The 12,310-nt window shown below is 36.8% G+C and overlaps 1 protein-coding gene across 2 annotated transcripts in view; it reads left to right on the top strand.

The window, feature by feature from the left end:
* LOC116081722 (aldo-keto reductase family 1 member C18) overlaps positions 1 to 12,000 on the top strand; it is a 15,011-nt gene extending 3,011 nt beyond the window's left edge. Inside the window, exons 1-9 of one of the 2 annotated variants that reach the window (XM_031358364.1) lie at positions 1,464 to 1,474; positions 1,969 to 2,136; positions 2,894 to 3,010; positions 4,158 to 4,235; positions 5,216 to 5,338; positions 7,905 to 8,014; positions 8,278 to 8,443; positions 9,361 to 9,443; positions 11,746 to 12,000. In XM_031358364.1, coding sequence (XP_031214224.1) covers positions 1,987 to 2,136; positions 2,894 to 3,010; positions 4,158 to 4,235; positions 5,216 to 5,338; positions 7,905 to 8,014; positions 8,278 to 8,443; positions 9,361 to 9,443; positions 11,746 to 11,788 — 870 coding nt within the window. In that variant the 5' untranslated portion in view covers positions 1,464 to 1,474; positions 1,969 to 1,986 and the 3' untranslated portion in view covers positions 11,789 to 12,000. Of the gene's footprint in view, positions 1 to 1,463; positions 1,475 to 1,968; positions 2,137 to 2,893; positions 3,011 to 4,157; positions 4,236 to 5,215; positions 5,339 to 7,904; positions 8,015 to 8,277; positions 8,444 to 9,360; positions 9,444 to 11,745 lie in introns of those variants that run through there. The other variant, XM_031358363.1, reaches the window with a different exon arrangement.
* The last annotated feature ends 310 nt before the right edge of the window (positions 12,001 to 12,310 follow it).

Genomic DNA, 12,310 nt, shown 5'->3' with positions numbered 1-12,310 from the left:
CTCTCTCTCTCTCTCTCTCTCCCTCACCCTCCCTCCCTTTCTTTGTGTGTGTATGTTTCTGTCTCTGTCTGTCTGTCTGTCTCTCTTTCTCATACACACATACACAAAAAAGTAAATCATGTTATTTTAAAATTTATTCTTACTGCAACCTCTTTTAGTAATCATTGGCAGTCACACAGTTTTCCCAAGTTCTATTCTATTAACTCTGTCTAGGATTTATAACAAAAGCCATACAATAACAAATACAAACATCTATAAATAGATAAAGTGTGGTTTATAGACTCTTTAGGTTTGCTGGAGGCAACCCATAATCCATGAGTAACTGTGGACTGGAAAGGTCAGAAGAAGTCAGATAGCATGGGACTAGAGTTAGAGATGGCTGTGAGCTGCTGTGTGTGCATTGAGAACAAAACGTGCATCTTCTGCTAAGGTTAACCTTAGCTATAACGTCAGTGCCCCCACCACCACCAAAGAAATGCATTGCATCTATGGCTATTATTGCAATCCAGAAATTTAATTTGCATTTATTTAAGGATTGGGCAAAATTTTCACTTTGAGAAATGACATTTTTTTTCATTATTTCTTTTTATTTTTGAGATTATAATATAATATGATTACATCATTTCCCTCCCCCCTCCATAAGCCCTCTCTTATACCCCCTCATCATTCTCTTTCAGGTTCATGGCTTTTCAAAAAAAATTTGTTGGAATTTTTGAGAACATATCCTTTTCTCAGATCTCATATCCCGATTACCTTCTCAGATGACAGTTGAGAGATTCACTAACCTCTGAATATAAGGATAAGTGACTAAGAGTCAGTTTAATTCTATGGCTATTTTCATTCTTATCTAGGGCCTATGGCCTTTCTGATCACAGGTTCATGACCCCAGTAAGGATACCAGGTATGGGATCTGTCTTGGGGAATAGGTTTACATCCAAGAGTAATTAGTTATTCTCATGATTCCATGCCACTATTGTAGCAGTGAGCATATATTGCTAAGACCAGTCATTACTGAAGCTTGCAGGGTTCACAGGTAGATAAAATTGATAATTAATTTTCTGGTAGTGATATTAAATTCTTGGTTTAATAATTAAAAAAAAATACCTTTAAAACTCTATGAAACGTCAAGAGTAAGAACAAGCAGTTTCATATACCCAACTGGTGAATTTTCACTTTTTAGCTTCTAAAGTGATTGATAAAACATGGAAATATTTTCAGACTGGCTCTATTGCTTCCCTCTCTCTTATCCAGGGCTGTCCTAGTCACACAAATGCCTGCTCCTAAAGCCAGAAAACACATTCTAAAGAGCTGCTCTAGCTATGTCCCTCTGAGGCTCTTCCGTTAGGGCAGGCAAGATCTGTATAACTAGTCCCTGTTTACAAACTATTATGACTATTACTTGTCTGGTAAAACCCTTAACACTATTTCACAAAAGAATGTTTACAGTTATTTTATCCTTACCCTCAAAATTAAGGTATGAAGTAAAAGCTATTTTTAATTAGTGAATAACAAATAAATAATGGTTGGTTCACAATTTTTATCTTTTAACCAAACTTGGTGAACAAGGCAATAATTTTAAATTTTGCTTTATACATATTTTTTCTAAAATCATGACTTTTAATGTAAAATCTGACAACTACTTAGATTTTCTTTCATGATGTAGATAATTTCTTATGCATAAATCTCTATCTTTTGAGTATTCACTTTCATTGTGCATTTTTATTTCTGATACGTATATCAGTTAACTGCTTAGAAAAGGATTAACAGAGTATACTAGCCTCCCCCTTTTTTATAGTTTTTTTCTGGGAATTGACATCACTCATCAATGTATTGACTGAGTTATGAAAGACCCAATAAAACTTGGCTGGATCCGTTACTCCAAGCAGAACTGACTGGGAACATAAGGAAGGATTGAGTCTAGACTCAGTCACACAGATCTCTAAATACTCTTTGTTTCTGTTTCTTTAGCGTCTCAGGAAAAAGTCTATGGATTCCACCAAAACAGCTATAGATGTTGGGTTCCGCCATATTGATTGTTCTCACTTGTACCAGAATGAAGAAGAGATAGGCCAGGCCATCCTAAGCAAGATTGAAGATGGCACTGTGAAAAGGGAAGATATATTCTATACTTCGAAGGTATGTTCTATACACCCTGCATGATTTTACAAATTAATGAAAAAAGGATGTATTTAGACAACACAGTATAATTGAACCTGTGTTTGGTGAATTGTGCTTATCAGCTGTATTTTGTTCATGCATTCAGTATTGACCCTGGTTGGGGATGATGGCTTCTCATCATTGCTACATTTAAATTCATAAGCTTAATGTCCTGAGGTTCAACTGATTGTACTATGACTTAGATGTTATTAGGGAGGACTCTGCTGGGAAGACACATTCCCTTGTGTGCTAAATTATTTTTTAAAACATAATTATGAATATAAATCATCATATAGATAAGACAGGATATTATAGAAGAACTCTTAGGTGTGGAATTAAGAAATAGATAAACTATCTAGTACTGTGTCTATATTAAAATATTGAAAAAACTCTTTAGTTATATAAATTAAAAGGCTATTTAACTATTTGCATTGAGTTCAGTGGATGAGAGAATTAAAATATTAAACTATTTTCTAATACATAAATCCAGTATGAATTGATAATGTATTTAAGTTTTGGGAAATTCCCCTCCATTTTTGTCATATTTACTAATAATAACCACATATATGAGAGTTTATATATGTGAACACATTATAAGATATTCAGGGAAAAAAATGAGTATATTTCTTGTGACCAGTTTTTAAACACTTGAAATTTCTGAAAAGCAGGTGACAGAAAGCCACTGAGTACAGTAACTTATTAATCTAGCACAATTTCCATTATTCATCCTCTGTAGCTTTGGTCAACCTCCCATCGTCCAGAATTGGTCAGACCCAGCTTGGAAAATTCACTGAGGAAACTTAATTTGGACTATGTAGACCTCTATCTCATTCATTTCCCAGTATCTCTGAAGGTAGGCAATTTGTAATGTCTAACTATCTAACTTCAGCTATCAACATGACCCTCGTTTTGTAAGCAGATGGACTTAGCTTCTAAAAGTATATAGAATCTCAGTGTGCTTGCACAAGTTATAAAACAACAATGTATGACTGAAGAAACGATGGAAGAACTGATTCCAGATTCCAAGAAGTTGTCCTTTGATCACACACACACACACACACACACACACACACACACACACACACACAAAAGATAAATAAAATAAAAAACATATAAAACACTACTCAGGACAATTTATGTAAAAATGTTTACTACCATCATGTAAATGAACAAAGCTAAGGATATATTCACTACTAGGAAAATTCTTTGGGAATATCTCTACTTATACCTTGCTTCTTCTATATTATTAGGGGTCTGATCAGTTTTGGTTTCAGACACTTCTATTGATGGTAAATGTGGCTCATGCTCATTAGTATTTGATGTCTCCCTAAAAGTTCACTCATCAAAGCATCTTGCAAAGAAATGATTAACTTTTTCTTCCTCTGAACTTTCTATGGTTTATGCATACAGAGTATTTAAGGCCATCAGTCAGAACAGTGATTGTTTATCCTGTGTCAAGATTACAGCACACAATTGCCTGAAATCAATGCCATGTCATGACTGACTTTCTCAGAAAAAGATCAGCATTATAACAAGGAAATGGATTAAAAGTAACACAAGTCAACTGGTACATTCCACATGACTTGGAATTGTATTTTTCATGATTACATAAAGCAGATAAAAATGGAAAGGGATATTGCTGAAAGACATCACTTACAATTCTGACAAAAAGCACTGTTCTAATATGTGAAAAGATGTTCATCTATATTAGGAACTTAATTCCCAGTCATAAACTTTCATGGGAGCATAACTACAGAAAGAAATGTTAGCTGGGTGGTGGTGGCACATGCCTTTAATCCCAGCACTTGGGAGGCAGAGGCAGGCAGATTTCTGAGTTCAAGGCCAGCCTGGTCTACCAAGTGAGTTCCAGGACAGCCAGGAATACACAGAGAAACCCTGTCTTGAAAAGACCAAAAAAAAAAGAAGAAGAAGGAAAGAAAGAAAAAAGAAAAAAAAAGAAAATAAGAAATGTCAACATGTCTCTAATGTTACTGTTCCAGCCAGGGGATGAGCTTTTACCTCAAGATGAGCATGGAAACTTACTACTTGACACAGTGGATCTCTGTGACACATGGGAGGTGAGTGACTATAATAAATGCCACAGAAAGAAAAAAAAAAGACAATCAGAGAATGTTACAGCTGAGTTATCAGCCATTCCAAGACTCAGAAACCATCTCAGGAAGGGCATGAGAATGTAAAGCCACAAGAGAGAAGCCCTGTGAAATGCTGTTTTCTGGGCATGATATAGGCAATGCAGACACAGCCTCTCACCAGGTGTGCCCAATCCCCTTTGAGTAGGCCTGCACAAGATTGAACCTGTCATCATAGAGGGACCCATGGAGACCCCATCTCTCCCTACTGAACTACTGACTATTGATGATAAATTCTGGGAAAGTGGCAGTTAATGTCTTCAGCTGGTATCCACTCAGGAACCCACCAGGCACCAATAGATATTTTCAAATCCATGGTCATATAGATGATCCTGGTTAAATTCTGAGGGCCTTAGAGCAGAAGGATATAAATGTAGAAAGGAGGCTTGAGGGAAGAAGGACAGCTAATAGATATGGGAGGGAGATTAGAGTGGGTGAGGGTTACAGAAATCTGAATACACTATATAATTCATTGACATTGTCAAAGAACCAATTCCGTGAATGTTACTGAAAAACAATAGAGAGAAATCTAGGTCACACAACTCCACATGTAAGAAAGAGACAAGTGCCCTTTACTATAGATATTACAGTTTTTCTCATGACTCTTCTGCTTAAGTAGTAGGGGAATGCAGGACAGAACAAAGTGTAAGAGGACTGGGGAAGATAACTGTAACCTGTGTTCCTCCCTATATGATAATCATGATTGCCAAAGAGAATGCAGACAGTCTCTATCTTATTATCATTATCTCCTCTGCCATTTCCTTTATTAATTTTCACTTCTTGACAATAAATAACCATTAGTTGCATTTTCTTTTCTTAGCACTCCTCTTTCTAGCAACATAACGGTGTATTTCTATCACTGAATTCCAATTACATATATCATTCTTCACTAATGTCTTCTATCATAGGCCATGGAGAAGTGTAAGGATGCAGGATTAGCCAAGTCCATTGGGGTGTCTAACTTTAACCGCAGACAGCTGGAAATGATCCTGAACAAGCCAGGACTCAAGTACAAGCCTGTGTGCAACCAGGTAAGGTTCTTTCTCTACTTTCCTTCAGGTCTCCTGAGCCCTATAACAAGGAATTTGATGGAGATATCCCCTTCAGGACTAGGTATACCAAGGTCTCTCACTCTCTGTAAAATATCTGGCCATGAGTCTCTGTTTCTGGCCACACTTACCCAGGAGAAAGCTACTCTACTGATGGTGGAGCAAGGCACTGATCAATGAGAATAGAAGAATATTTTTAGAAGTCATTTTATTGCTATGATCTTTTAGTAGAATGGTAGTATTTGGCTTAAACTTAGGTCCCTGGCCCATCTAGTCTCATGTTCTGGACCACTCAAATAATGTCTGGTATGAGTTCCATCTCACTGAGTGGGTCTTAAGTCAAATCAGACATTGTTTGGTTACTGTCACAAGCTTTATGCCTCCGTTATGTTAGCATATCTTGTAGGCAGGCCACCATTGTAGAACAAAGGGATTGCACCTAGGCTGGTGTGTGCATTTTCCCTTTGGTAGCATGCAGGGTTCCTTCCTATACCAAAGATGCTGGAACATAGGAATAAAGCCTCTGTCTAGGAACTAACAAAACATCTCCACGGTCAATGAGTTGTGTAGGTGTTGTCTTCAGCCATGAGGACTTGCAGTCGGTTTGTGAAGAGCAACCTATAATCTTGGCTACAGCCTGGGTTGTTTGAAAATTTCCATGGGACCCCTTTGGCTAACATTTCAGTTAGATGTATTCCAATCCTGATAGTGGGAGCTTCACTTGCTGACAAGAGATTGCCAGTTGGGACTTCGTCTCCTCCCCCGCCCCCATTATTTGGTGATTTCATTTAGATCACCTTCATATATGTACATATTTTAGGAAGTTTTCACTGTATTATGTTTATTTTCTATTGTTCAAATGACTCTTAGTTTTAGCTGTCTCTCCCTGTATCTGCTCCCTCATCACCCTGTCCTCTCTGCCTCCCCATGTGGCTCTCCCATTCCAGTCCTCTCGGCTACCCATCCACAAGTATATATCAATTTCCCTTTCCTCACGAGGTCTATCTGTCTTCTCTATTCCCTTACTCTATATCTAACCTCTGTGGCTAAACAGGCTGTAGTTTTGTTATCACTGACTTAACTAATATCCACATATAAATGAAAATACATCATATTTGTCTTTCCAGGTCTGAGTTACCTACATACTTAAACAGGCTCCATCCATTTGCCTGAAATTTTCGTGATTTTTTTGACAGCTGATTAATGTGTAATTTTGTAAATGTACCACATTTTCAACTCTTTGGGGACATCTAGGTTGTTTCCAAGTTTTGGCTATTATGTATAGAATAGGACAGCGGTGAACATGGATGAGCAAGTATCTCTCTGGTAGGATAAAGTGTCCTTTCTGTATAGGCCCAAGAGTGGTAGTATAGCTGGACCTTGATACAGACCGATTTCCATCTTCCAGAGGAACCACCAGTCTGATTGTCATAGCGCCCGTCACACTTTAAATCCCATGAGCAATAGATGAGTGTTCCTCTTACTCCACATCCTTGCCAGCACAAACTATCACTTGTTTTGTTGATTGTACAGATTCTGACAGGTATAAGATGAAATCTTAAAATAGTTTTCATTTGCATTTCTCTGATTGCTAAGGATATTGAACATTTCTTTAAGTGTTTCTTAGCTGTTTACATTTCTTCTCTTGAAAATTCTGTTCAGATCTGTACCCCATTTTTTAATTAGGTGGCTTTCTTGATATCTAGGTTCTGAGTCCAACTTTGTTAATTGTATGTATATGGTTCCAGCTGACCACTCATCCTGGTGGGGGGGGGGGCTTATCCTTCTCCCACCATCTTTAGTTGCTGTGTTTGTCTAATACCAAGACCTGTGAAATTTTCCCCCTTAGATGTTAGCAATTCTATTGATACTGCTATTCATTTTCTTACATGATATATCAGTGTAAAGAGAATTTGATTATAAAGATCAGACAAGCTTACAAACTATAAGATAAGCTACACTTTTATTTCTTCCCTTTAATTAATAATGCTCTAAGAAAGGAGTTACCATAACTGCCATTAGAGGGCAATACTTTTGTGTTCTCTCTCTCTCTCTCTCTCTCTCTCTCTCTCTCTCTCTCTCTCCCAGTACTTGTGCTTACCTTAATTATTCTCCTTTTGATGTAGAAATCAATTCAATATCACTGACAAAAATTTTAACAATTTCCATCAGACTTTACTTTGATTGGATATTCAATCAAATCCTCGCTTTAGTCTATTATTCATTGTCCAAAGCTCTATGAATTCATTCTCCTTCCACACGGAACAACTTGGAACTTGTTATGTCTGCCATAGGAGAAATTAGTACTAAGCATCCAAGACCTGGTCCACAGGGTTACCAAATCTTGAAAATGCTATTTATTTTATTTTTACTTCCCAAGAGAGATGTTTCATTTATTTGAAAAAAATCATGATATAGTATTGATACTTTCTGGATTTCATGTTAATATTGGTTATTTTTATTCAGCTTCCTTCCCTTTAATATTCCTCTTTGTCATCAGTATGAGATTTTATATACTTTGATGCCTTTCTATTCTCCTTACATACAGGTAGAATGCCATCTTTACCTCAACCAAAGCAAGCTGCTGGCTTACTGCAAGATGAATGACATCGTTTTGGTTGCCTATGGTGCCCTGGGAACTCAGAGATACGAAGCCTGGTAATAACAACAGCAGAATTCATCTCTTAGTCACCGTTGTTAACATATTCTTAGTTCTACAATAGTCATGTTTCTGGAATTCACTCGTAATCAAAGTGGAGGTTATTCTTGAGAGGTCACAGAGGATGATCAGCTACTAGTCCATGGACTACATTCCAGAATTCCTGGACTCTTGTGGCCATTTTCTTATGTGCTCAGTCCTGGCACACACACATACACACACATGCTAAAGTACAATTTCTGTAATTTGTCTTTCCTTCCAGTACTAATGAGGATACCCCATTTCTCTTGGATGATCCGGTTCTTTGTGACATGGCAAAGAAGTACAAGCGGGCTCCAGCCCTGATTGCCCTTCGCTACCAGCTGGAGCGTGGGATTGTGGTCCTAGCCAAGAGTTTCAATGAGGAGAGAATCAGAGAGAACATACAGGTGATGAAGAGATGGGACACCAGAACTCTTTAATTTATTTATGTATTTATTTACTTATTCACTTTATATCCCAATGCCAATACCTCCTCCCAGTGCCCCCTCACACAGACTGCAGATCCTCCCTGCCCAGCTCCCTCTCCCCGCCCACCTGCCCCCCTGCCTCCGCTCATCAAGTCCCAGCAGGTCTAGGCTCATCTCCCACTGAGCACACCAGGACTCTTAAACTGCATCATGTCTCCCACATCCTTCATTTTTCTTTTGGGGAATTTTCAAATGTATGCAAAATTAATAAATTAAATAGTGTATCTCCTACCTAAATATGTCAGCTTTTCAATTGTTGTTATTTTTGTTATTTCTCTATAACACTACTTTGGAGAAATTAATTTGCACCAATTAAGTATGGACCCATATGTTAATATTTTGCCAGTTAATTATCATCATCTTCATGGTAAAACTGGTTGGAATTATTTACAGTGAGGGCCCTCTACAAGCCAGTTTCTAAGTCCTTTGACCAGGAATGATTAATAACTGGGCAAATACTACTTTAAATAATATGGAAAATTACTTTTTTCTCATCCTAACTCTTCATGTATCGGATATACAAATTCAACTGTATCCATGAAAATTACTGAAGTACATTTTCAAAACTATCCCTGCACTTTCACATACATGACATTATCTCCTTTGAATCACATCAGTTTCATTTCTTATTTTGTCTGTAATAATCGCATGTTGTGTATGATGATGTATTTCCACTTAATTCTTAATCTGGTCTTTAAGATTCACTTGAATGTTTTGCTTGATAACTTTAGGAATTGGGGAGAACTTTGCAGATATTTTAATTATTGCCTCTGAAAAAGATTGACATATATTTTCATAAATAAATATTTAAAATAACATTTCTTCTTCTATAACAGGTCTTTGATTTCCAATTGGCTTCAGATGACATGAAAATTTTAGATGGCCTAGACAGAAATCTTCGGTATTTTCCTGCTCATATGTAAGTAACTTTCATAGCTTTTTATAATTTTGATGGTTCACTCCTTATTCTCTAAGGAGAGTATTTTATAGCATGTCTGTCAGAAGTGACCTCAATATGAGGACATCAATTACCAGTGAGTAGAGAAGACATAGACTTGTAGAATGCTCTTTCTAGACTCTGTCAGAGTTTTGCTCAGAAGCACAGCAAATGGGGTGGCAGATACAATATCACCTTGATCTGATGCACCTGCTCCTCCTGTAGCCATTGCATGGAGTGCACTGGGTCAGCCAGCATCATTTATTCTTTATTTAGTCTTTATTCTTCCTGCAGGTCTTGTGATTCTATGAGTATCCTGTGGATATACAATCTACCCATTTCAATGTCACATGTTTGAATATTGTAATGATCAGCTTCATAATGCCATTTTTAAAATCTCTTCTATTCCTTATTAGACCAAAGACAAGGCCACCATCCCTGTGGTACTTGGTCAACAGCTCTCACCCCTCTCTGTATGGAATCATTTATTGATTCTTATAAATCTAATGGCTGCACAATATCAACCTCATATTTTCTTTGCACTATATGTGAATTCACGACCCAGACAAACATTTTTTCAAGAATACCAGGACTGCTGTGGTAAGCAGAACACTTGGTATTGTTGTTCTGCAGCTTGCAGATTTGAAATTAGAGTCTAAAGACATAACAGTTACGTCTTTACATTTACAAAGAGTGTGTGGCAAAATGCCTGACTGCCAGAGATACTTTTTAGTTAGCATGCAGAGTAAAGGGTTTCCTTATAGCATTTTCAAAAAAGCTTAGTTTTGACTGAACCTCCCCTCACATTCCATTTTCCATCTCCTTGGCCACCTTCCCAACTTGTCTCTTTCCACCTCCAGTTTCTCTTTCTTGTCAAGTATGTGTTTTCAAATTCCCTATCTTCCCTTCTTAAAGTTTCTTCTCTAACTCACCAGCATCTCTAGTTTTCTGACTCCTGCCCTCACCCACTCTCAGTTCAATACACATATATAAAAGGTAGTATCTAGAATCCACATATGAAAGAGAACATACATGAACTGTCTTTCTGAGACTGGGTTACATCACTTAATGTAGTACTTTGCATTTTCATCCATTTTCTTTCATTGTTTCATAACTTTATTTATTCTTCTCATTTGAATTAAATTACATTGTCAAATGTAAATGCATTTTCATCATGCATTCATCTCTTGATGGACATCTATACCTGTACTGGAAAAATTTATAACCAATGAAAGATCATAACTCTCCTTCATGCTATCTTCAGTTGTATAGGATTTGCAAAAGAAATGTATAATATAAGAGAGATTAAACAGGGAATTTCTTCTTGTGAGAAAATTAATCATAATTAATTCAAATTAAACATGATAACATATGGAATGTACTAGAATGCACAACTGCATGTGATCCAAAGTTGTTAGGTGGGTTATTTATTACCTGTATTAGTAAAATATTGCTAGTATTCTAATAGTATAGAGGAAAAATAATAAAGTAAGCACACCTTTTCAAAGAGATGGAAACAATGGCAAGCAACCCATGAGTTTTGCTCCTATTAAAATGATAATCATTTTATCAGATCCATACTACATCATTAGTTTCATATATTAAGTTACTTGGACAAGGAACTTCAGTCTCATGAATGACATTCCTGCTACATATAAATTTAACTCTGTCATAAGTAGCTAGTGAGTAATAAATGATTGTTTTAAATGACACTAAGCTCATATCAGTTTCCATGTCACCTAAAATTATTTTTAACTTTTTATTATTTTTTAATTTGATGTGTATTTAATATGATGTGCATATTATGCAAGTAAAGGTCATAGGACAACTTGCAGAAGTTGATTCTGTACTGCCACCCTGTGGGTTCCCGGGATATAATTCAAGTCACCTGGGATGGCAGCAAGCACTGTGACCTTTTGAGTCATCTCACAGCCCCTCAAAGGTATTCATTATTGTCAAATACATAACTTATCCAATTCAAAACAAGGCAAAAATCAGTTTCTGCTTCATTGAGAATTTACAGTAAAAGTCTGTTTGCTTTACATCTTTGATTGATTGTCTCTGGGATCTCTATGTATTAAGTTCCAAGGAAAATATAATTTGAACAACTCACTTGTTCTTCCTCAGATCTATTATACATTATTGCTTTTAAAAGTAAGAACACAGATCATCTGGCTTTATTGGAAAATGGTTTTCAATTTTCACCTCAGTGGCATCTTTGTAGGAATCTTATATTATGTAATCTGTCACCAGAAACATTGTGTGTTGTTCTTTCTTACTGCAGGTTTAAGGCTGGCCCTAACTTTCCATTCTCTGATGAATATTAAGATGGAGGCCCTTGCCATGAGTTCTGTTAGAAGCTCTTTTGTGTGATGCTGGACTCTCAGATGCCAATAACGCGACACATTGTCACCAATCCATATTGCTTAAAAACTCACCCCCAGTTCCCCAGTTTGAGCTGTCTGTACATCGGAAAGCAAATTCAGTTTTGCTTCTTTTCTGTAAATAAATTAAAAATATTTTGCTTCAGCCTCACCTACTCTCGGGTATGATTGGAATGTTTTTTCTCCTCCTGCTTCATTAAGAACTCAAACTGATTTATCTGGAAATGTATGTGAAGTGTTTGAGAGATAACAGCCATTCTATTGACATTTCTAGTTTAGGTACAGATAGAGTTCTCACCTTTTGTGGAAGGGTTTTTTTTTTTTCAGTCCATGTTTCTCCCAGTGTTCAAACAACAAGAAAGTATAGCACATGTAGTCTAAAATGCAAGACACATCTGAGAAGATTAGCCAGCAGCTCCAAAAGCTCAAGAAGTACAGCCCCAGAAACTGAGAATGCAGCCTCTG

The sequence above is a fragment of the Mastomys coucha genome, unplaced genomic scaffold, assembly GCF_008632895.1.
Source record: "Mastomys coucha isolate ucsf_1 unplaced genomic scaffold, UCSF_Mcou_1 pScaffold7, whole genome shotgun sequence".
NCBI lineage: Eukaryota > Metazoa > Chordata > Mammalia > Rodentia > Muridae > Mastomys > Mastomys coucha.
The sequence above is the reverse complement of the archived record's forward strand: the minus strand, read 5'-3'. Positions and strand labels throughout refer to the sequence as shown.